This window comes from Erinaceus europaeus, chromosome 11 (assembly GCF_950295315.1).
Source record: "Erinaceus europaeus chromosome 11, mEriEur2.1, whole genome shotgun sequence".
In the NCBI taxonomy this organism is placed as follows: Eukaryota; Metazoa; Chordata; class Mammalia; order Eulipotyphla; family Erinaceidae; genus Erinaceus; species Erinaceus europaeus.
In genome coordinates this window covers 74,234,707-74,260,861 of record NC_080172.1, presented here as the reverse complement: position 1 = coordinate 74,260,861, position 26,155 = coordinate 74,234,707, and the positions used below count along the sequence as shown (strand labels likewise).

At 38.4% G+C, this 26,155-nt stretch overlaps 1 protein-coding gene and 1 pseudogene across 1 annotated transcript in view; one reads left to right on the top strand and one right to left on the bottom strand.

Annotated features, from left to right (window-relative positions):
- BRDT (bromodomain testis associated) overlaps positions 1 to 23,200 on the bottom strand; it is a 55,184-nt gene extending 31,984 nt beyond the window's left edge. Inside the window, exons 1-7 of the mRNA XM_007524676.2 lie at positions 23,071 to 23,200; positions 15,400 to 15,639; positions 13,773 to 13,910; positions 11,184 to 11,298; positions 8,539 to 8,711; positions 7,309 to 7,653; positions 1,231 to 1,359 (exon numbers count right to left, since the gene is read on the bottom strand). Of these exons, the coding sequence (XP_007524738.2) occupies positions 1,231 to 1,359; positions 7,309 to 7,653; positions 8,539 to 8,711; positions 11,184 to 11,298; positions 13,773 to 13,910; positions 15,400 to 15,588 (1,089 nt within the window). The 5' untranslated portion in view covers positions 15,589 to 15,639; positions 23,071 to 23,200. The remainder of the gene's footprint in view (positions 1 to 1,230; positions 1,360 to 7,308; positions 7,654 to 8,538; positions 8,712 to 11,183; positions 11,299 to 13,772; positions 13,911 to 15,399; positions 15,640 to 23,070) is intronic.
- A 1,154-nt stretch (positions 23,201 to 24,354) lies between these two features.
- LOC103114946 (large ribosomal subunit protein uL18-like) lies at positions 24,355 to 25,128 on the top strand (annotated as a pseudogene).
- The last annotated feature ends 1,027 nt before the right edge of the window (positions 25,129 to 26,155 follow it).

Here is a 26,155-nt window from a genome sequence, read left to right as displayed (position 1 = left end):
CTTGTTGCAGCCTTGTGGTTATTATTGCTGTTGTTGATGTCGTACAGGTTGTTGGATAAGACAGAGAGAAATGGAGAGAGGAGGGGAAGAAAGAGAGGGGGAGAGAAAGACAAGACACCTGCAGACCTGCTTCACCACCTGTGAAGCGACTCCCCTGCAGGTGGGGAGCTGGAGGCTCAAACCAGGATCCTTACGCCGGTCCTTGTGCTTTGCACCACATGCGCTTAACCAGCTGCGCTACCACCCGACCCCCCAAAATGTTATTTTTTTTAAAAGTAGGCTATAGTCTTTCAATATAAAGTAAATTTCAGGGGGCACAGGTGGTGATGTATCTGGTTGAGAGGACACATACATTGCCATGTGCAAGGACCCGGGTTCAAGCCCATTCCACACATGCGAGGGAGCTTTATGAGGAAAAAATATTGCTCGCTGGGAGCTGTGGATTTGTAGTGTAGGCACTAAACCCCAACCATAACCCTGGTGACAATAAAAAAAAAAATTAAGGGGAGTCGGGCGGTAGTGCAGCGGGTTAAGTGCACATGGCGCAAAGCACAAGGACCTGAGTAAGGATCCTGGTTAGAGCCCCTGGCACCCCACCTGCAGGGGAGTCGCCTCACAAGCGGTGAAGCAGGTCTGCAGGTGTCTTTCTCCCCTCCTCTCTCAATTTCTCTGTGTCCTGTCCAACGACAGCAAAAACAACAATAATAACCACAACAATGATAAAACAACAAGGGCAACAAAATGGGAAAAAATGGTCTCCAGGAGCAATGGATTCATGGTGCAGGCACCGAGCCCCAGCAATAACTGTGGAGGAAAAATAAAACAAAACAAAATAAAATAAAATAAAATGTACATTTCAGTATCATATTTTGAGAAATTTGCAAAATACTTACCAGAAGAAACTTGAAGCTCATGTTTTCACCTAAAATTTTCTCTTTGTACTATCAAATAAAATAATCAAATTTAAAAGAAAATAGAAGCTACATGGTGGCACACCTGATAGAGCACACACATTACAGAGCGCAAGGACCCAGGTTCAAGTCCCCAGTCCCCTCCTAAGCAGAATGTCTAGAGCAGTGCAGCTATCTCGTTCCATCTCCCCTTTCCCTCTCAATTTCTCTCTGTCTCTATCAAAAGGTCAAAATTTCTGAAAAATATTAGAAAAGCCTTCCTTTTAAAATAATTTTTCTAAAATGAAAGTATGCTTTTAGAGTACAAGTAGCAACTCACTTGGAGCATTCTTGCCATTGCCACTATTTCATGATCTGGAGAATTGTATTTGTAGCAGTTCATGAACATTAATCTAACATCTGCAGCAAATTCACATGCATCTTTATATTCTTGGTTGTCCATCTTTCCCTAAATTAAGGAAAATTTACAGGATTCACAAACAACAAAGTTCAACAATTATCTGGTCACCTATACTAAAAGTATATATTATGAAATAAATTCAAACCTATGGAGGAATACAAATATCTCAGACAGACACTTACTATCCATATTAAACTGGGAGATGGCTCACCCAGTATAGTTTACACTTACTATGTATAAGGACCAGTGTCTGAGCCCCTGCCACCCACATGGGGCCATCTGTATAGGGGAAACATCACAAGTGATGGAGTGCTGTGGTTATCTATCTTTCCTTCTTATTTTCTCTCTCCCTTTCTTGCCCTCCACCAAAAAAAAAAAAAAAGTAAACCTGGAATTGTATAATCATATACTCATGGTCCCCTGCTCTGATGGAAAGGGGAAAACAGTATTTCAATTGGAAGAAAAAGGAGGAATAATATCACAAAAGCAGGAAAATGTTTTTGGATAATTTTAGATAGGCAAATTTCACAGTAAGAAATTTTAGTGGGGGAGCTAGGCAATGGTGTACCCATTTAAACACACACACAGTACTCAATGCAAGGACCTGTGCAAGAATCCAGGTTTGAGTCCCCGGCTCCCCACCCACAGGAGGGATGCTTCACAAGCGGTAAAACAGGTCTTCAGGTGTCTATCTTTCTCTCTCTCTCTCCCTCTCTTCCCTCACCACTTTCAATTTCTCTCTGTTGTATCCCCCCAAAAAAAAAAAATGAAAAAAAAAATCACTGCCAGGAGCAGTAGATTTGTAGTGCACTGAGCCCCAGCGATAACCTTGAAGGCAAAAAAGAGAGAGAGAGAGAGAAATCTCAAGTGAATAGCTAAATGAAAGATCTACAAAAAAGCTTTTATGCCACTGCTCTAAATTCTAAACATTAGCTGTATAGTTTCACTTAATGGACGTTACTGATTGTTTGGGGAAAAAAATAAAAAAAGAAAGATCTAGATAAAATTCCTCCAGTTAAACAAATGAAGAGAAACATGGCTTACATTTTAAGTGCACATAAACTGTGATAGAGTAGCCAGTAAGGAGCTGTCAAGACAAAGTGACGCCACTTTTACTTATTTTTTTTTTTGGGGGGGGGCAAAATAATACATTTATTCCATGTGATTGGCAAATATAGTCTTCTTTCAATTTAAGAAGGAAGTGTAATGGCAAGTGTGCTTAACCAGGTGATGGCACACTTGGTTGAGCACACATTACCATGTGCAAGGACCTAGGTTCAAACCCTTGGTCCTCACCTGACAGGGGGGGAAGCTTCATGAGTGGTGAAGCATCGATGTAGGTGTCAGTTTTCTCTCCCTTCCCCTCACAGCTTCTCTGCCCTATCCAATTAAATAATAATGATAATAATTATTATATATTTTAAATAGAAAATCTTAAAAATAGACTATTTCTGTGTATAACACCATACTCATAGAAACCCCCACAGAGGATCAGATTTGAATCTCAAGAAAGCTTCCACAAAAGCTCAGTATTCAGGTGGTGAGGACCGAGACATCCGCACTAGTGGTAACAAATCACTATTGTGATTAGTCAGTAATTAGGAAGGGAAATACTAGATAGAAACTTTAATCTGGCAACTGTTAAGAATAGCTGAGTCAAAGCCCCAGTGCCCTAAACCTAACACAATCTAGTGCCTATAACTTTCCAACTATGGGATGTAAGGATTGCAACTCCCATAGAAAATATAACTGATGAGGAAGTAATACAAAAGGTCATAAAAGATTATAGCAACCCCACCTGCAGGGGAGTCGCTTCACAAGTGGTGAAGCAGGTCTGCAGGTGTCTGTCTTTCTCTCCCCCTCTCTGTCTTCTCCTACTCTCTCCATTTCTCTGTCCTATCCAAAAACAATGACATCAATAACAACAATAAAAAATAAAAATTAAAAAAAAAGATTATGGCAAGTAGGAAAGATAGCATAATGGTTATGCAAAGAAATTCTCATGTCTCAGCCTCTGATATCTCAGGTTCAGTCTCTAACACTACCATAAGCCAAAGCTAAGCAGTGCTCTGGTTAAATAAGTAAGATTATGAACATCTTTATGCAAAGAAGTTGAAAAACTTAGATGAAATGGATCCATTTCTAGAGTCACACTAACTTCCAAGTCTGACCCCAGAGGAAGTAGATAATCTGAACAGGCCAATAACTATGACAGAAACTAGATCAGTTATCAGAAGTCTCACCAAGAACAAAAGCCCAAGTCCAGATACCCTCATTCGTGAATTCTACAATATTTTCATTGTTTAAATATTATTACTTATTAGTGAGAGAGTGGGGGGAGGGAGAGAGAACACACAAGAACATCACTCTGACACATATGATGCCAGAGACTGAACTTGGAATCTCATGTTTTTGAGTCTAACACTTTATCCACTATAGCACCCTCTGGGATGCTCTACACATTTTTCAAGGAATTAACCAACCAGATTAAAATATTGGTTAATTAAAAAAAAAAACCTGAAAGTTGGCACATGTGCACACACTCCAATATCCCTGATGAACACTGATGCAAATATTCTCAACAAATAGACAAACTGAATCCAGCAACACATGAAGAGAACAATCCATCATATGCATGTGGATTCACCTCCAAGGAATTAGAAATGTTTGTTCAACACACAAAGGTAACACAGCACACTGACAAAAACAAAGTAAAATACCTATCATTTCAATAGTGTTGTATTGGATAAGAATCAAGATCAACTGATAATAAAAACACTTAGCAAATCAGGAATAAAAGGAACAAGCCTCAACTTAAAAATGTCACACGTCACAGTTAGAATCAAACTCAATGGTTACAAACTGCAAAATTTTACCCTAAAATCTTGAATAAGGCTAGGATGCCCACTCTCAAAGTCATGGAGGTTCTAACCAGACTAATCAGGCAAGAAAAAAATACATAAAATGAATCAAAATGGGAAGAGAAGTCAAGCTATTGCTATATGTAGACATGATAATATATACAGAAAACCTGAAGTACTTCACCAAAAAGCTATTAGTAATCAATCAACAAATTCAGTAAAGTAGCAGAATACATAAATCAATAGATAGAATCCCTGTGCATTTCTATATATATGGAATGAATTGGAGGATGGTAACTCAAAAAAGGAATCTCATTTACAGTATGTGATGAAAGGTCAAATACTCTGGAGTAAAACTAACAGAAGGTGAAAGACCTTCACAATGAAAACTATAAGGCAATATTGAAATAAAGAATGTGATCCTTAAAATAGTTCATTGAGGAGAATGTTTGCTTTGCCACTAGAGAGACATGTTTAAGCCCTAGGTACACTACATGGGAATACTACTGCAGTAGTGATGCTGAGGAACTATGTTATCTCTCCTCTTTCCAACCAAAAAAAGTCAGTCTGGAGCAGTGATGTTCCAAAGGGAGGGGGGAGATACAAACAACAAAAGAATGTAATACTTGTGTTCATAGATCTGAAGAATATTGTTCAATGGCTACTTTACCTAAAGCAATATATAGATCTATGTGATTCCTATCAAAATCTCAATGGTATTCTTCAAGGAAACTGAACAAATAATTCTACAACTTGTGTGGAAACAGTAAAGACCACAAATTGCTTAATCTATTTTTCTCTTCTGAGGGGAAAGAAAGAAAATGGAGGCATTCTGTTATCTACCTTCAAATGTTCTATAAAACAATAGTAATTAAAGCTACGGTAAAATAAGCACTTACACTAATACAGAACACAAATAAAACCCACATACATTGGGACTTCTAATATATAGCAAATAAGCCAAAACACATAACGGAGAAAAGAAATGTACAACTAGAGAAAAGAAAAGTCCAACCAACTTTAAGAGAAATGATAAGGTGGGTTGAGGGAGACTGCATATTGGCTATATAAATTACTTTCTGCCTAGGCTCAGAGCTCCCAGGTTCAACACCCCCTCCTCCAGTATTATCCTAACCCAGGGCTGAACAGTGCTCTGGGAAAGGAGAGAGAGAGAAAGGAGAAATGAAAGGGACAGTAGACTTACCAGAAAAAATTGACGCCTGAAAATAAGTTTTAATGTTGAAATAAAATAACTGTCTTACTAAATTCCATAGTTAATTAGAGTCATTTAGGGATACAAGAAATAAGAGATACTTTCAGACATACAAGAATTAAGGATTTATTATGTGTAAAATGCTCACGGAAGAGTCACTAAAGAATGTATGGATAAAATAGAACTGAGAGCAGAATATAAGAAATCAGAGTAAACATAACATGCCGTGTCATGCTAACAAACTTAATATACATAAAAAATAAAACATTTAAAAGATAACCAAACTTCTAGACAATAATAAACAGTAGGTGGTGCAATGAGTGACCAATCCCTTAGGAGGAAAACTTGAGATACTGAATAATCTACAGCTGTTTTAGTGGGTACACAAAGATTAATATACACAATTAAGGCTTCTAGTCAGCAATAAAGAAGCTACTAATCCAGTAGAAGACCCTAGCCCTCAACAGAAGACTGGATAAAGGAGTCATGGCGTATACATTCAATGGAATACTACTCTGCAATTAACAAAGATAGTGGTTACTTGAGGACAAAATGAATGGAACAGGAAATACTTACGTTTAGCAAAGTAAGCAAGGAGGTGAAAGACAACTACTTAGATGGATTTGTTAATATGTGGAATATAAGGGGGGTTGAAACACATAAACTTGTAAATAAAAAATGATCAAATTTTTCTAAAGACTTTCTGAGAACTATAGTGACTAACGGTGGGGTGGGATAACAGAACTTTTTTGGTGAGTGCAGTGTGGAACCATGCCCCTATAAATTTATAGACCATTATAAAATCAAGGATCAAAAATAAGAGTGGGGTGCAGTCTGGCGGGTGGCAGATAAAGTGTTGAGACTCTTAAGAAGGAGGTCTTGACTTCAATCTCCAACATCACATGAACCACACTGATGATCTGGTCGGTCCTCTCTTTTTCTCTCTGTTCTATCACTCAATAGTAAGTAAATAATTTAAAAAAATAGATTATTTCAGACTACATAAGTGACTTACAAAAAGTATGCATTATAATTACATGTTTATTAAAAATATTCAATACACATGTAGAAAGAGGGAGTAGAGGGCTGGGGAGATAGCATGATGGTTTCATATTTGAGGTTCAAAAGTCAGTTCAGTCCCAGCACCACCATAAGCCAGAGCTAAGCAATTCTTTGACTTCCTTTGCTCCTTTCCTCTTTCTTCCTCCCTCCCTCCCTCTCTGTAGCTTCTTATTAAAATATCTTTTAAAAAATGCAAGTGCAAATGTAGCAGATATAATACGTACTATAACTCAGCTTTTGTGCTAAAGAATTATGAATGTATTTTAATGGGTAATAAAAGATTCATGTTAAAATATCCCAATTGTGGAGGGTAGACAGCATAATGGTTATGCAAATTGACTCTCATGCCTGAGGCTCCAAAGTCCCAGGTTCAATCCCCCGCACCACCATAAGCCAGAGCTGAATAGTGCTCTGGTTAAAAAATAAAACAAACAAAATATCCCAATCATTTATTTTAGATAGCATAACTGCTGTTAATTTTGAACTTTGTTTCGTATTCTAGATTCTTTTATTATTATTTTTTTAATTTCAGAGAGAAAGAAGCCACAGCACTATAGCACTTCCCCTGATACCATGGCCCTCACAGATGGTGCCAGAGCAAGCTCCCTACCCAGTGAGCTATCATCTGGCACTTGGAATTAAATTTCTCTACAATGACAAAACTACTCTTACAATTAGAAAAGAGGTTCCTCCTACATCTTAAAGTTATTTAATTATTAACCATAGAGAAAAGGAGAGAGAGAATCAGAGCACCACTCAGGCACATGTGATACCAGGATGGAACTGTAGACCTTCTTCTTGAAAGCCTAACACTTTATTCCCTGTGCCCGTACCAAGATAGTTCTCCTACTAAACATTTACCTTGATAGTTCCAAGATCCATTGGTTTTTTTACAATGTCATAGTAGTTATGGAGTCCCAAAGAATCAGCATCAACTGGATTATAAAAGGGCCATGCATAGGACAAATGCTTCTTTGCTAGCATTTCATTAAGAATTTCATTACAGTGTCGTAATTGTTCACTTTCTTCAGCATTCTTTACATCTTTATATTGTTGCTGAGAATCTGGCAAAACAGCCTTTTCTTTTATAGTTGGCATTTTCACTGATTTTTTTTCTGTAAATGTTGGGGAAGATTCACTATTCTCTGTACCTACTGAAGTTGTAGGAGTAGTTGTATCTGCTTTCCTTTTCACACCCCTTGTAACCTAAAACAAAATAATTAAACAGTAATAAACTACAAGGTGGAGGAGATAGCATAATAATTATACAAAGAGATTGTCATGCCTGATGCTCAGGTTCAATCCCCTGTATCACTATAAGCCAAAGCTGAGCAATTCTCTGGTAAACAAAACATTATTGAAGTGATATTTAGAAGCATTTTCAAACTACCTTTTGATTATTAACTTTAGCAGTTTCTATAAAGATTACTGATACCAAATTTTCCATGAATTAAATTAAATATTAGTAGAGATTAATTTCTCTCATGAGCAATATAAATCAGCTCAAATTCTACTTAATATGTCTTTTTTGTTTTTTACAGTTTATTTATTTATTCCTGAGAAAGATAGGAGAAGTGGAGGAGAGAAAGGACCAGACATCACTGGTACATGTGCTGCCGAAGATTGAACCTGGGACTTCATGGTTGAGAATCCAGTGCTTTATCCACTGCGCCACCTCCCGGGCCACTAATTCTACCTAATATATCTTTAAGATTCGGTTTGCATCCTAATCTCTGTTTAAAATATGTAGTCAGGAGCTTCACTTAATTTGGTATAACAGAAAGATTATATGTTGAAGATCAATCTTACTATCATTAAAAAAAAAAGAGAGAGAGAGATTTATCTGGGTAGTATGCCTTTTTTATCAGGTCCTACACAACTTAGGTGAGCCCAATCCCCACCACAGCAAAAGAAGTTTTCATACTCTGGTATCTTTCTATCTACCTGAAAAAGTCAGCCTGGGGCAGTGACTGAAAAGTAGAGGATGCTGAAAAGTAGACTTTGAATGGTGAAATACCAGTGACAACCAAACTAAAAAGGCATTACAGTGGCAAATGTACACTGGAATTATTTAAAATTTGGTTTACTTACTTGGGTTGATGTTTGTGAAGCAGAAATGAGAGGAACACCTTGTGTCATGTTTAATGGAGAAGTAGATGTTTCAGGAAATGCAGATGAAATCACTTGCTGCTTGAATATTCTTTCTGGAGCTTTAACAGATTGTTTTTCTTTAACAGAAGAAGCAGTCAAATTCTGCTGAGTACCTGTTGAAGTGCCAGAGACAATATTTGAGTAAAATATTAAATTACAATATTTTATTAATATTTTAATTTATTCAGCATTGCTTTATAAGCAATACAATATAACATAATACAATACAATATAAGCACTTCCTTTTCCCCAAAAAACCTTCCCACAACTATTTACCAAAAATTTGAGAAAACTGTAGATACACTATATTACCATGTAAGACAATCAGAATGTTCTACATAAATACACAAGGACTTCACTATTATTATTATTTTCAATTTATAAAAAGGAAACACTGACAAAAAAATAGGATAAGAGGGGTACAACTCCACACAATTCCCACCACAGGAACTCTATATCCCATCACCTCCCTTGATAACTTTCCTATTCTTTATCCCTCTGGGAGTATGGACCCACAGTCATTATGGGGTACAGAAGGTGGAAGGTCTGGCTTCTGTTAATTGCTTCCCTGCTGAACATGGGCATTGGCAGGCTGATCTATACTCCCAGCCTATCTTTCTCTTTCCCTAGTGGGGCAGGGTTCTGGGAAAGCAGGGCTCCAGGACACATTGTTGGGGTCTTCTGCTCAGGAAAGTCCGGTTAGCATCATGTTAGTATGTGGAACATCTTTTATTTTACTTTCTCCCAAGCCTAAAATCTAGTCCATTACAAACCTATTTGGCTCTATCTTCATATCTAGAATTCAATCATTATAAATGATTGAATCAAATGGCAATCATCCTGGTACAAAATACCATCAATTCTTAACAGGATTATTTTAATAATAGCCTTCTTTCTAATGATTTATCATTAATCTATTATAAAAATAGCAAAGTGATCTATTAAAATTCAAATCTGGTGTTTCTTTTTCACTCCTTTATAGGACTGTTTTTTTTTAAGCAAACTTATCTTCTTTATTTAATAAATTTTCTTAAAAGAGATTCCCAAAAACTAAATAAATTTAAATATACTAAGATAGGATCAGCATTCCTCCATTTCTGAATTCAAATTAAAATTTAGGAGACAAATAGATTCAGATAACTTCATACTATTATTATAATCCAACAGATTCAGATAATCAACTATTACTTTTTGAATTTTGGACTTAGATATATTTTAAAAGTTTTTTTGTTATTAATATCTCTAGATAGCTCTCTACTTATAATATGCATCACTATCTTTCTTTCCTAGCATGTAGCATTGCTTATAATAAAATTGATTACTTATTTTTTGTTTTCTAACATTATGCAATAATCTATTAATGAATGGAAAAAAAAAGATTAGTATGTGGGGCATGATAGTGGCACACCTAGTTGAGTTCCCATGTCACAACGTGCAAGGACCTGGGTTCAAATGCCCGGTTCCCAGCTGCTGAAGTGAAGGTTCAGGAGCAGTGAAGCAGTACTGCAGGTGTTTGTCTCTCTCCCTCTACCTCTTCCCTCTTGATTTCTCTGTTTCTATTAAAATGATAAATAAATTAAATAAAAAAGGGAAAAGTGATGAGTAAAGTAAATCATGGTGTCTTTTTCATAGAGATAAAAATAAATAAATTTTAACTATGAACATATGTAAGACACGTATGTTAGTACTTGGTATTTTAAAGAACTGAATACTCAAGGGCTGGGCTGTGGGGCACTTGGTTAAGCACAAATGTTACAATGTGCAAGCACCTGGGTTCAAGCCCCTGGTCCCACCTGCAAGGGGAATGCTTTGTGAATAGTTAAGCAGTGTTATAGATGTCTCTCTGTCTCTCTCCCTCTCTGTCATTCCCTACCCTCTCAATCTGGCTGTCTCTATCCAATAAGTAAAGAGAATAAAAAATAATAAAAACAAACAAACAAAAAAGAACTGAATACTCAGGAAACTAGAACTACAAAATTGGAGATTAACAGCATACAAGTAGACTTTAGACTATCTAATATCAAGTGCGGGGGGGGGGGGTGATATTTAGAAATTGAACAGAAAAGAAGACTAAAATAGTTGTAGAACAGGAAGTAATTTCACACGTGTGTATACCAAGAAGTAAAAGCATCTCAAGAAAGAGCAAATACTCTTATAGACATCACGTGAACACAATAGGAATAGAAATTATTAACATGAAGATATAATTATTAACATGAAGATATAAATAACCCTGACTAAAAGAGAGAAGCCAGAGTACTATTCTAGCTAATAGAGCACTGGGACTAAGACTGAGATTAATCTTTTTATAAACTAAAAGTACAGTAAGAATTTTAACCAACAATGAATAAATAACTCACAAGTTAAAACAAAAATCTCTGCAGGCTGTTTAAATGGACATTTTATAAACCAATAGAATAGGATACAGAAGGAATATTGTATGTTTATCTCTTTTTAACATGTATTATTTAGTTCTAACCAACACATAAGTGTTCAAAATATTCATACGTATTTATTACATTATGTATATATACACACACACACCACACACATAAGAAAAAGAATATAAACCGTATCTGGCTTACCTTTCTTTATTCTTTCTTTACCACCCACAACTTGTTCCTCTTGTGGCATCTGGGATAGTTTTTGCCTAAACAACTTCTCTAGAGTTTGTGCCATAAGAACTATGTCGTCTCCAGGCTTTAAAAAAAAAAAAAAGAAAGAAAAAGGAAAAAAAAGTGAAATACACAGAATGGCCATCATACTGAGTTTCTTTAATTAAGGCTACCTTATAGATGGCATTGACACAGTACTTTTAGACAGTCTTTATGAAACAGTATTATCACTTCCAAATAGTGTTTTAAAATAGAACTTTTTTGGCATATCGCACCAACGTAAAAGACTCTGGGGTGGGTGGGTGGGTGGTTGGGTAGAATACAGGTCCATGACCGACCAGTCAACGCCCATGTTCAGCGGGGAAGCAATTACAGAAGCCAGACCTTCTACCTTCTGCAACCCACAATGACCCTGGGTCCATGCTCCCAGAGGGATAGAGAATGGGAAAGCTATCGGGGGAGGGGGTGGGATATGGAGATTGGGCGGTGGGAATTGTGTGGGGTTGTACCCCTCCTACCCTATGGTTTTGTTAATTAATCCTTTCTTAAATAAAAAAGAAAAGAAAAGAAAAAAAAGAATACAGGTCCATGAAGGATGATAAATGACATAGTGGGGGTTGTATTGTTAAATGGGAAACTGGGGAATGTTATGCATGAACAAACTATTGCATTTACTGTTGAATGTAAAACATTAATTCCCCAATAAACAAATTAAAAAATAAATAAATAAAAATAAAATAGAAATTTTTAAATTCTAAAGTCCTAATCCTTTAAGTTCTTTTTTTTAAATTGAGAGTACTTACTTACATCATTGTATTATATTTTAAATTCTAAAGTCCTAATCCTTTAAGTTCTTTTTTTTAAAATTGAGAGTACTGATTTACATCATTGTATTATATTCTAGTTCTAGTTCACATCTATTCAAATGTGCATTGCTGTTACTATGCCTATCATCAAAATATTTAAAATCTTCCTCCATTACAGTCCCTTGCTCCTTTAACTTTTAAAAAAGAGCCAAGATGTCTTTCTGATGGGTTTGGCTTTACATGGTTCTATTTTTAATTAAGTAACAAAATGATTCTATAAAGCTAACTCAGTTTTGAAACTTAGTTTCAGGCATAGAAGTTGTTTTCTGCTTGACTTCATTACTATGACAAAACAAAACAAAAAAGTAAATTACAAAGTAAAATTCAAAAGTGTAGAGCCCTTAGGTTAGTTAATTCACAAAAAATCAATGAAGTTTGTTCTGAAATGACATATGTGAGTGGTCCTGAAAGTGTGTAGTGGTTAGAGCTTTAGACTTATATGCATAAGATACAGAGTTTGATCAGGCTGGGGTAACAGCATAATAGTTATGCAAAAGACTTTCAAGCCTGAGGCTTCAAAGTCCCAGGTTCAGTCCACAGCAACACCATAAGCCAGAGCTGAGCAGTGCTCTGGTAGCTCTCTCTGTTTCCCTCTTTCACTAAAAATAAATAAAATATTTAAAAAAAAAATACAGAGTTTTATCCCTGGCATCACATAATGCCATAGTGATAGTCTCGTTCTCTCTCTCATGTCAAGTTAATACATAAGTAAATATTTTAAAAATGTTAAATATGAAAGAATTCTTTGAAATTGTTATATTAAAATGAGTTGGTAATGGTATTTTGAGAACACAAAGTGAACGTTGTTTTTTCTTTCTCTTTTGCTGTTGTCACAGGGACTGCCCAATCCAGGCCAACTTTAACTGATAGAGGGGAAGACAGCATAGCACTGAAGTTTCACCCAGTGCAGTGAAGGAGTGCCAAGCACAAACTTTGGTCCTATGCAAAGCAAGCAGGCAGGCACCTCCCAGATGAGCTATTTTCCTGGCAGTGCTAATTATACTTACACACACACACCCAGAGAAACAAACAAACAATGAATAAATGAATGACAAGATAAGGGGAAAAAATCATACATAAGTCTGTTATACATAGAAGGTGGCACTGAGAGTTCTCTTATGGATCCATACCATGAAAATCTAACCAATCACTAGACTTATCATTCATCTTCACACTAAATGCAGTAGAGAACAACAACAAAAGTGCAGCAAACACTTTGAATTTTTTCCCTCACATTAAATGCTATTTCTTGGGTTTTTCTGCTTTGTTTTGTTTTGGTTTTTACCAGAGCACTGCTCAGCTCTGGCTTATGGTGGTGCAGGGGATTGAACCTGGGACTTTGGAGCCTCAGGCATGGGAATCTGTTTGCATAACCATTATGCTATCTACCCTATCTACCCTCTGCCCTAAATGATATTTAATAAAAAAACACTTAAGCTACTCAGACAAGAACATAACTTAGACTGAACAAATGACATATTAAAACCATTAAAAACCCATCATCCTAACTGTACAGAATTGTAACCATTATCCTACAATTTTGTTAATCATTATTAAATCAATAATAAAAAAGAGAAAAATTATTCTTGAATATATGTAATATGCCAACTCAAGACTTGAAATATAACAAAAAAGAATTATCAAGTGTAAAAGAAAATGAAGCATTAGGAAGTATATCACCAGGCTTACATACCTTATTGTATAAATAACAGTTTGAGAACATTGTATTGAAGTCTTCTATACATTCTGAAGCTGTCACATAATATTTATGTTCCAAACGCTTTTTAATTGTATTTAAATCCATTGGTTTTTTTATGATGTTGTAATAATCCTAGGGATTAGTAAAAATTATAATTATTATCAGTAACAAATTTCACTGAAACTACTGGCATATCAATTTAAGAAACTATATCAGACAAGATTGGGCTTGTTCAGGGTGGTATAGCCATAGATAGAAAAAATACGTTTGTACCTAGAACCAGTGATTACTCTCAAAAACGTCATCATTTGGGGTGCCTGGTTTCACCTGATTAAGTACAGGATCTGTGCAAAGACCTGGGTTGGAGCCTCCAGTTCCCCATGTGCATGTAGCAGGGACACTTCACAAGTGGTGAAGCAGGTCTGTAAGTGTCTTTTTCTCTCCCTCTCTATATTATCTCCTCTCCCCTTTCAATTTATCTTTGTCCTATCAAATAAAGTAGTGGGGGGGAATGGCCACCAGGAGCTGTGGATTCACAATGCTAGCACTGAGCCCCAGCGACTGGAGGTAAAAAAACAAATTGAAACAAAAAGTCATAATCTGTAAAAATAAAATATTAAATAATGAGGAATGCTCACTGTCACATATATTTAAGAGGAAAAAAAACTGAATGGAAATAGTAGACAAGAATGTAAAAGCAGAATCACCTTGTAAAATAAAAAGGATACAAAGAAAAATAAACTATATTTATGTAGTCTATCTGATAGACCCAGAGTACAATTTACTGGCTATACTTCAGAATAATTTCACTACCCTGTTATCAGATGGCTGAAAATTCTTTTTTATTAATATTTTATTTATTAGATAAAGACAGAGATAAATTGACATTAAGGGGGATAGAGGAAGTGAGATACCTGCAGTACTGCTTCATCACTTGCAAAGCTTTCCCCTGCAGATGGGGACTAAAAATTCTAAAATAAATAAAATTCTGTGATGCAACTGAGTTTCCCACGAAGTGACATGAGAAAAGGTAATACTCATGAGAACTCTGTATTGAGGGTTATCAAGGAACTGATGCTATGACAAGAAAATACTGCAATTTGCCACAAATCGTTGAAATAGGAAAGGAAAGGGGGGAAACACAAAGTAAACTTGGAAAAGGTTTGGTGAACTGCACCAAAGCAAAGGACTCTGGGGTGAGGGTTAGACTTCCAGGTCCTGGTGGATAATGTTGAAGGACCCTAGGCTGGGAAGGAGAGAGAGTTTTGCAGAAAATTGAGAAATTTTACACATGTATCAACAACTATATTTTCTGTAAACAATTAATCCCTGCCCCAATAAAACAATTTTCAAATGTTCAGAAAAATGAACTTTGTTGTATGATAAAATAAAATACTCTGGGATACTTTCCATTCAGTAAATATAGTTTATGAAGTTAAAATCGGCTATTTTATTTCTTTCAGACATTTACAGAACTTTCCCTTCATTTTTTAAGTGGACTGCCAAAACCCCAAACCCAGGGTCTCACACATACAAGCCAAATGTTCTACTACTCTTCCTCCCCGCTCCGCCCCATCCTTAAGAGTTTTCATTAAATAACATAAATATAAAATATACTTACAGGCAACTTAAGTTCCACAGCATCTACAGGCTGCTGAAAAGGCCAGGAGAAACTATGTTTCCACAAAGCCTTCAGGACAACTTTTTGTAGATACTGTATCTGATTTGTCAGTCTCCCATTTTTCTTAACATTTATATACTCTGGTGGTGGAGGATTTACAATAGCTGTTTGCCGACTTGGTAGGGACATTCTTCACCACTCCAAATCTTGATATTCTAGTGTTGTCTACATGTACATTCCCTAAAAACAAATCAGTGAAGTTATCAATGTGCTTTACATTGGTTTCTATAGGAACTAAAAGTATCAGTCAAGAGTAAGAGTATACCATGATTAAGACAATCAAAACTGTTGCAGGAGATACTCATTTTTAAATACAAACCTTTTTCTATACAAGTGTGAAACTTAACTGTGTGTGCCTTAGTTTGGATTGTTTCAGTCTTTCCCAGTATTTCTACTTTCTAAAACAAATTGAAGAGTTAGCAGGAATAGTCTAAATTCCTGGTTTAAAAAAAATAATAATCAGGGTCAGGTTGTGGTGTACCTGGTTAAACGCACACATTTCCATGTGCAACGACCAAGGTTTAAGCCCCCAGCCTCCACCTGCAGAGGGAAAGCTTTGCGAGTGGTGAAGCAGGGCTGCAGGTCTCTCTCAGTCTCTTTCCCTCTCTCTCTTCCCCCTCCCTCTCAATTTTTGAGTCTCTATCCAATAATTTTTTAAAATGATGCTAATATTAGGATAGCATTATTATATAATGGTTAAGTGAATGTAGGTAGGTAAGGTAAAGGTTTTCTGGTCAGTAAATGTAAGAATTGTTTTAAAATCAGATTATGTGTCTGGCTTGAGCCTAAAGAGGTTTGGTGCTATTATGCCTTTCCCTGTTTCCCTCTGCATAGGTGAATGAAAAAGTTAGTCTAGCAACAGAAAAATCATGCACGAGTGAAAACCCAGATACATATAAAAAGCAAGGCAAAATCCCTACTAGAAAGAAAAATGACAGGCCTGGGGAGATAGCATAATAATTATGCAATTTATGTCTTTTGACATTATTTGTATATAGCTGTGCCACCAATTGCTTCTGTTCTCCCTGGCCTAGGCTTTTGAGAGAATCAACATATCAAAGACTCAGCCTATGTATTAAAGACTCAGTCTGTGCTTTAAAAAGTTTGAGACATACAATTTCCCCCTCTCATATTAGTAATTTATATGACTACAAATTAATAGGAGTGTACATAAACACCATTCCCACCACCAAGACTGTGTCCCATCCCACCCCCCCCCCCAAGAAGCCGAATATCCACCCTCACCCTCACTCCAGGGTTTTAACTTTGGTGCCCTACTCCAGATTTAGTCAAATCCTGCTTTTAGTTTCCCTTTCTGTTCTTTTCTCAACTTCTGTTGAGTGGGATCATCCCATACTCATCTTTATCTTTCTGACTTAGCTCACTTAACATAATTCCTTCTAACTCTGTCCAAGATGGGTCAGAGAATGTGGGTTCATTGTTCTTAACAGCTGATAAAGAGGAAAGCTATCAGGGGAGGGGATGGGATATGGAGATCTGGTGGTGGGAATTGTGTGGAGTTGGACCCCTCTTATCCTACGGTTTTGTTAATGTCTTTTTTTTAAATAAAAAATTAAAAAATAATTATGCAAAAAGACCCTCATGTCTGAGACTTTTGAGCTGCCAGGTTCAATCCTTAGCACCACCTTATAAAGATTCCTTTATATGGTGGGAAACATGCCTTGCCATACAAGTGTGCCAGCCTCAAGCCCCAGAACCATATGGAAGGTGCTATGGCAATGGTTGAAGTTCTGGTGCTCCAATGTCTATATCGGAAAGAAATAGCCCAGAGGTGAAATACTGTAGTGTGTGTGGCACTGGCTGGAGTAAAAGCAAACAAAAAAAAAGTCTATGTGTCAAAATAGACACCCCACCTAGTGTTCTAACCTCAGAAACTAATTTTTTCTGTCCAGTTGACACACAGGTTTCTCTGCTTTTACAAGCATGGCAAGGCTTGACCCTGAGGGAGATAGGCTGTCTATACATGTCTGTATACATGTATATATGAGACCACAACACTCATGCTTTTTGTTCTTTTTATTTTGTATGCAGTTGTCAATCTAGCCCAGAGTTCCACACATGCAAGGCATGTACTCTTCTGCTAGCCCACCCCTTTACACTTCTCAAAATAATTTTTACATATGCCATTTCACATTAGACAGAGCATCACTGTGGTAACATGCAGTAGTAGGGATAAGCTGGGATCCTCAGGCATGCAAGTCTGATGCTCTATCAGCTGAGCTATTTATTTCCTCAGCTGCCTCTCAACCATCTTTTTTTTTTTTTTTTAAACAGAGCACAGTTCAGTTCTGGCTTATGGTTGTGCGGAGGGACTAAACCTGGGACTTTGGAGTCTCAGGCATCTTTAAGTGTACAGTTCAATAGTGTTTATATTTCATATTCTTTTAAAAAATATTTTATTTATTTTATTTTTGAGAGAGATACAGAGAGACAGAAACACCAGAGCACTGCTCAGCTCTGACTTATGGTGGTGCGGGGGATTGAACCTGGGACTTAGGAGCCTCAGGCATGAGAGTCTGTTTGCATAGCCATTATCTACCCCACCCTATATTTCATATTCTTAATCCAAAACTTAAATCATCTTGCGGAAAAACTGTATCAGTTTTTTTTTCCTTTTTCTCAGCCTCTTTCAGCCACCTTTTTCTCTGCTTCTGTAAATTTGACAGCTCTAGGTATTTCATATAGAATCATATAGTACATGTATTTCTGTAACTATCTTGGACCTATGCTCTAATGCTGAACTAGCTCCAGTGTCACAGGCTTATTTATCTAGGGTCTTCAAGATTCATCCATAAACTAGCACATCAATTTTTTTCTTCCTTCTGTAAGGCTTAATGTCATGACATTTACATATCACATCAAGTTTATACATTCATCCACCAACAAACAACTGGATAGTTTCTGAGAGTATGACTAGCTATGGACATGCTCTAGTGCATATATATACATATAGCTATATATATATATATATGCATATATATATATACATCTAACTATATATATACACATGCATATTATATATATATATTGTTAAAAGCACCTTTCCATGGGGCCAAAGAGTTATCTCACCAGGCAGAGAATATGCCTTGCCATGCACATGGCCCATGTGAAGTGCTACAGTGATGGGGAAAGTTCTGGTGGTGTGGTGTGTCTTCTTGTCTGAATGAAAATGCTGTCTAGAAACAATGAAATTGTGCATTTGACTCCCTGGTTACACTCACACGCACACACACCCATACACGCAAAAAAATCTGCATACAACTGGTTTTTTTTAGGTTTATTCATAACTGCCAACACTGGGAAGAAAAGAAGATAACCTTCAATAGGTTAAAGTATAAACTGGAAAAACATCCTGCCAATGGAATATTATTTAGTGCTAAAGGAAATGACCTACTAAGCCATGGGACGACAGAAGAATCTTAACTGCTTACTAAGTGAGAGAAGTCAACCTGAAGAGGTTACGTACTGTATGCTCCTAATTATATATTTGTAAAAGTCAAAACTATAAAGGCAGTGGCTTGGGAAGTGGTACCAACAGGCATGAGGCCTAGGGTTCTGTACCCAACAACCTATATGCAAGAACAATGCTGTATTAAAAAACAAACAAAACCTACGAAGACAGTAATGGTATGAAAGTCTGTTACTGATCCTGATGTTTATGGTGAGCTGCAATTTTATTGTTAGTTCTGCTTTTCAAATCAAATGGGTTTTTTTTTTGTTTGTTTTTGCCTCCAGGGTAATCGCTGATGGGGCACCATGAATCCACTGCTCCTGGAGGCCATTTTCCTCATTTTGTTGCCCTTGTTGTAGTTATTATTGTCGTCACAGCTGTTATTGTTGGATAGGACAGAGAAATCGAGAGAGGAGGGGAAGTCAGAGAGGGAGAGAGAGAGAGATACCTGCAGAGCTGCTTCATGATTGTGAAGAGACCCCCTGGAGGTGGGGAGCGGGGGGGGGGGGGGGGGGGCGGGGGGGGCTGGGGGGGGGCTCAAACCAAGTTCCTTCCGCCTACTCTTGTGCTTTGCACTGCTCCCAAAACAGATGTATTTCTAACAAGACTGAAAGTACAAATGAGATCTAATGTCAATAATATAAATTGACTACTATGTAACAACCAGCAGTTACACTTGCTCACACAACATATAATAAACATCATGATAAGTTCAAGTGCTCAGTGGTGGTGCATCTGATTAAGATACACTACAGTGAACAAGGACCTGGGTTCAAGCTTTCAGTCTCCATCTACAAGAGGAAAAGTTTGTGAGCAGTAAAGGAGAGCTGTGTCTGTCTCTCTCCCCTATTTCCCCCTTCCCTCTTGATTTCTAGTTGTCTCTATCCAATAAATTAAGATGATAAAAAAAGAGAAAGACAAATGTCTTATAATCTCACTTATATATGAATGATAAAGAAATAAAACAAATGGTCGAATCCCTACCATTAAGCAGAGTTGTGTGCTGGAAAAAAGAAAGAGGTGGCTGGGTGGTAAGGCACCAGGTTAAACATACACAGTACAAAGCACTAGGATCCTGGTATTGGGGGGAATCCCCACTTCACAAAGCAATGACATAGTGCTGGCACCCAGTCCCAGCGAAAACCCTGGATGGAAAAAAAATTAGATGGATAGGAAGGGAAGGAAGGATGGAAAGGACAGATGGAAGGAAAACTGACAAAAAATATATATCAGGCTCTAAAACCAAGATAGTATCAGTGCAAGAGGTGACTCAATAGGTAGGGCACATAACTTGAATATGTAATGCCTGGGGGTTCAGTTAGAAAATTGCATGTAGCAGAGTCTTGCTTCCCACTCAAAGAAGTAAATTTGTCTTGAAAAAGAGGGAGGCAGGGCAATGTTGTACCTGGTTGAGTGCACACATTACCATGTGTAAGGACCTGGGTTCAAGCTTCCAATCCCCACCTGTGGGAGTAAGTTTCATAAGTGGTAAAGCAGTGCTATAGGTTGATTGGTTAGTCTCTCTCTCTCTCTCTCTCTCTCTCTCTCTCTGTCTTTCTCTCTCTCTCTCTCTCCCCTCTCTGCCTCTTCCCCACTTCTCAGTTCAAACTCTGGTAGCACATGTACCAGAGTAATGTCTGGTTCTTTCTCTCCTACCTTTCTCATTAATAAACAAAATCTTTATTAAAAAAAAAAGATCAAATAGGTAATTTGTAGAACACATTCTTGATAATAATTAAATCATCTTAATCTGCTGCTCCTTCCAGCCCAAGAAAAAGCACCATTTCTATAAAACCATTTTCCAGGTATAATATATTACAACTACCCCCCACTCAACATTCTTATTCTCTCTTGCCTGCATCTACAACATCTCTATAAAATAGTCAAACAGACTTTCTTAAAATGTCTTTAAAAATCTTCTATTCTTCTGCACCTCATACTAGAGCATCCTAAAAAAAATAATAATAAAAGTACTGTTTACTGCTCACTGCACAGCACTTTTCTCCACCTCTCCTAAAACCCCTCTGCCATCTAGATTACTACTTACCACACTCAGTTGTTAAATCCAATAGACTCTCTATTTAAGTTTTGTCTTACTTGACCTCTCAGCATGTCACTAGACTATTGTGACTCTCTTGAAACTTTGGTTTCCAAGGTACCATTTCCCCCCCAAGATTCTATCTGTTCACCCATTATTTATAAAGTACGTTATAAAGTGGAACAAAGGGTGGGGGGAGATAGCATAATGGTTATGCAAAGAGACTCTCATGCCTGAGGTTCTGAAGTCCCAGGTTCAATCCCCTGTACTACCATAAGCCAGAGCTGAGCAGCGCTCTGGTTATAAATAAATAAATAAAAATATAGTCAGGGTAGATAGCATAATGGTTATGCAAACAGACTTTCAAGCCTGAGGCTCCGTCAAGTCCCAGGTTCAATCACCATAAGCCAGAGCTGAGTAGTGCTCTGGTAAATAAAAAAAAAAAAATATATATATATATATATATATATATACATACATATATATATATATATATGAACAAAACATGGATCTAGGAGCTGGGGATAGAGTCTCTTTGCCCAAACTGACAGCACTAAAGTATGGCCTTTATAATCTCATTCTCTGCTTAACTGTCCTTCATTTGTCCTCCTTTTTAACTCCATCTATAGACACCCTTTATATGGATCCCATCAGGGAGTTATTCTCAAATACTTCTACACAAATGATCCCCAGAAATTGTGTTCTTTTTTACTCTGCATCACACCCACTCTTTCTGTCATTTCCCACCTAACTTAATCTTGGTCATATTCTGGTTTTTTGTCTAGCAATCTAAAAGCCAGTGTTCAGTCTACCTGCCCTTCATGATAGGCTCACAAGCACAAGTTCCTGCCAATCTCACTAGGTTCATCTCTTGCCTATCTCCCAACACTGTGCTAGCTCTGAAAACGTTTGCAGTTTTCCATGGCCCCACTCTACTACTCTGTGCTCACCTATGTGCACAGGCCTTCGAATTCTTACCAGAGATCCCCTCATTCCCTTTTAACTTAACTTGTACTGGTGTCTCAAGATCGGTCTCTACCTCCTTTCCTTAGCTTCCTGGGCCCTTGCCTGAACCATCTTTTAAAAAAAATCCTTATGAGGATGGGAGGATGGGGGGGGTCATAGAATTTTGCTGCTGGGTGCAGTGAGGCACTATACCCTGTAACCATGCAATCTTGTCAGCCACTATTAATCGCACACGAAAGAAAGAAAGAAAGAGAGAAAGAAAGAAAGAGAGAAAAGAAAAGAAAAGAAAAGGAAAGAAAAGAAAAGAAAAGAAAAGAAAAAGAAAAAGAAACTCTTGTGGTCTGGGAGGTGGTGCATAAAGTTTTGGACTCTCAAGCATAAGGTCCCAAGTTCGATCCCCGGCAGCACATGTGCCAGAATGATGTCTGTTGCTTTCTCTCTCTTATCTTTCTCATAAATAAATAAATAAATAAAATCTTTAAAAATGAAAGAAAAAAATTCTTTTGGTGCTGGGGATCCACCGCGGGGCCTCACACATGCCGAGCATGCGTCCTCTCACTCCACTCCATCAGTGAATGGTCGCCACCTCACTTCTTCAAGCTGAGCGAGTGAGCTAGTGCTGCAGCCCCTCCGCCCCCCTGCCCGGGCACCCCACACCCACACCCATGGCCCAGGTGAGGCAGGACGGCTCCTGGGCTGCACGTGATTTACGCCGCAGGTAAACACGACGCGCCCCGGCGGCCCAGCGCCTCTCGCACCCGCACCCGCAGGACCTCGGTGGCAGTGGCCGCGGTGAGGGCGGAGACGACAACCTGGACCGACAACCTGGACCGCGGCGGGCGGCCTCCCAGATGAGCTGCCACCCGCTCCCTGGCCCCGCCTCCTCCCTCCCAGTGGAGGTGGGGGCGGGCGAGGGGGCTTCAAACAAGAAACTAAAAGCTGAAAAGCCAGAAGGGAAAAGCACTTCAAGTTTCCACTGGGTCAAGGGACCAAAGGATGAGGCCCGGCAGCTCCCCAGGGTGCGGCGCCCAGGAGGCCTCCCCAACTGTCTCCGGGGTGGGGGCGGGGAGCAACGGTTATTCCCCGCCCTGGAGTCTGGGCCCCCGGGGCCATGCACCCTGCAGTCTGCTGTTACCTTTTGTGGAAGAAGGACCTCGTCTAGCCGTCCCCCTTCCGTGTGCACGGGATGATGCGCTGCGGGGTAGCCGTCGTCCACAGCCCGTCGCTGCCAGCTCTCACCCTAATGGCGGGCCACTGAGCGGCAGTGGCAGCGACAGGCGCCTTTATGGGAGACGGCGGGCGGCGCGCCCATTGGCCGGATGACGTCACGTAGCCCCGCCCCACCACCCTGTAAGGTGTGAGGTCTGGGCTCAGCCTCTGGCACCTGGAGGCATAGATGTGGGTGGTGGCGCCAGGCTTCCAGGCTTCCTACCAGGCACCCACACCCTGCAGGGCTGGGACTTTAGGGAGTAACAGCACCACCCCGGTGGCTTTCACCATTAAGGCAACTGCTTTAATTATAATGTCGGCGGCTTTCGTAGTTTTCATATTATGCTACGAAATCTACATTTCTACTACAAAACTACTAGTTTTCATTTCATTATATTGCAGCCGTGCCTGAAGATCCCGCTTCTTGGAGTCAGTGTTTTTATTAGGGTGCAGGTGAGGTTAAGGTCCAAGTGAGCTCATTGGGTTTAAAATGGTACTTAAACACCATTTCACAACAGCTGTGTGAGAAGAGTGATTTGGGATTTTGAGATTTAGTGACTAGTACTCACTATTCATAGACCTGCATAGAATTGCAAACAATGTATCTAAAGTTTTGTGATGGGGAAATTGGAAGGGCTTGCATTTTAGGCTCAACCCGGTGTGTCTGAGTGGTGGCTTGGTTTTTCTCACGTGAAACTCTCCATATGAAATACATCTTTTTTTTTTTCTTTTCATTTTTACCAGAGCACTGCTCTCGCTTATGGTGGTGCGGGATATTGAACCTGGACTTCGAAGCAGCAGACAAGAGAGTCTTTTTGCATAACCATTATGCGATCTCCCCCACCCTATGAAAAAAAAATCTTAAAAGTATTTTGTTGTCTCACGGATTTCACTGCTCTAGGCTAGCTTTTCTAGATAGAGAAATGAACCCCCCCCCCCCCCGTGTGGTGGGACCCCAGTTTAAATCTGATAGAATATATGACAAAGCAGGCACACTGTCTAGGTGAGCTATCTTACTGGCAAAAATAATAACTAAATAAAAATAATAATAACTAAATCTTAATCGGCACACGCTGCTTGCGTCATCATCAGCGCTTCATACTGCACCTGCACCTAAATCCCAGTCTCCCTGCCCCCCTCCCCCACCCCAAGAGCGCAGCTGATTCCGCAGATCTGTGCAGAGTCGCGACGCTGCTCTCTTTTGTGCAGAATGGGTTTTGTTAAAATTGTGAAAAATAAGGCCTACTTCAAGAGATACCATATGAAATTTAGAAGACCACGAGGTATAAGGATAAGACTGATTACTATGCTCGGAATTGCTTGGTAATCCAGCATAAAATAAGTACAAAACAACCAAATACAGGATGATAGTTTGTGTAACCAACAGATTCCTTATTCCCGAATTGAAGGAGATATGATAGTTTGTATACCTTATTCCCATGAATTTATGCCCCAACTATGGTGTGACGGTTGGCCTGACAAATTATGCTGCTGCATATTGAACTGGTCTGCTGCTGGCTTCTCAATAGGTTTGGCATGGACAAGATCTATGAAGGCCAAGTCAAGGTGACTGGAGATGAATACAATGTAGAAAGCATTGATGGTCAGCCCGGTGCCTTCACTTGCTACTTAGATGCAGGTCTTGCCGGAACAACCACTGGAAATAAAGTTTTGAGGACTCAAGGGAGTTGTGGATGGAGGTTTGTCTATCCCTCACAGTACCAAACGATTTCCTGGCTACAATTCAGAAAGAAAAGAATGCAATGCAGAAGTTTATCGGAAGCATATCATGGGCCAGAATGTTGCAGACTATATGTGTTACCTAATGGAAGAAAGTGAGGATGCTTATAAGAAACAATTCTTTCAATATATCAAGAACAATGTGACTCCAGACATGATGGAGATGTATAAAAAAGCTCATACTGCTATGTGAGAGTATCCAGTCTATGAGAAGAAGGCCAAGAAATAAGTTAAGAGAAGAGGTGGAAGTGTTTCAAAATGTCCCTTGCCCAGAAGAAAGATAAGGTAACTCAGAAGAAGGCAAATTTCCCCAGAGCTCAGGAATGGGGATGCTGAGAGCTAAAATAAACCAAACAATGACTTTTTTAAATGGAAACTTCAGATTAAGACAATAATAAGCTCATTGATGAAGTAGAAAAATCTTAATAATCACTCATAAATGGATGGATGGATGAATGAATGGAAGGGTGGATGGGGAAGGAGAAAACAAAAACCGCTGAGGAGGTTAGGATAAGTCCCCCAAAATTCATTTTATGGAATTCTGAAGTGCAATGGTGGAGATAGAGTAGGGTAATATTAAAAGGTAGTCAAGTTTTGATTCCATTGAGACTAAGAGTAAATGACCCAAGAGCCAAGAGTTCGCATATATATATATATATATATATGCATATATATATATGATTTATTATCATAGGTCACATAAATCATTGGAGTTACAGGCACTTTTACATTAGATTTTTATTCAATATGCTGAAGGGCCTAAAGACTTCAATTTTCAAATAACCTGATTATGAAGAAGTGTAGTGAAATAGTCAATACTTTTGTTTATATTTTATTTTGGTGTTTAAAACAGTTTGCAGGGTAAAGATGGGATACAGGGTGTGAACTAGGTAAAGACTTAGGGTGTGGCTGTCAAGTAGAGAAAGGCCTAAGGAAAATGAAAGGAAAGGACTCCGTGCAAATCTTGCTCATTCCAAGTTGGGTTCTTCCAAGAATCAAGGGAAGGGAGAAGTACACAGTTCCACTGAGAAATCTGACTGATCTTTTCGAATACTCCATTGTGCATGTTAGTGTCCTTACAGCCTTTCAATTATTTTTATTATCTTTAAAGATTAAGACTTTTTTTTTTTTTTTTTTTTTTTTTTGCCAGAGCACTACTCAGCTCTGGCTTATGGTGGTGTGGGGGATTGAACCTGAGATTTGAGAGCCTCAGGCATGAAAGTCTCTTTGCATAACCATTATGCTATACCCCCAGCCTGAAGATTAAAACT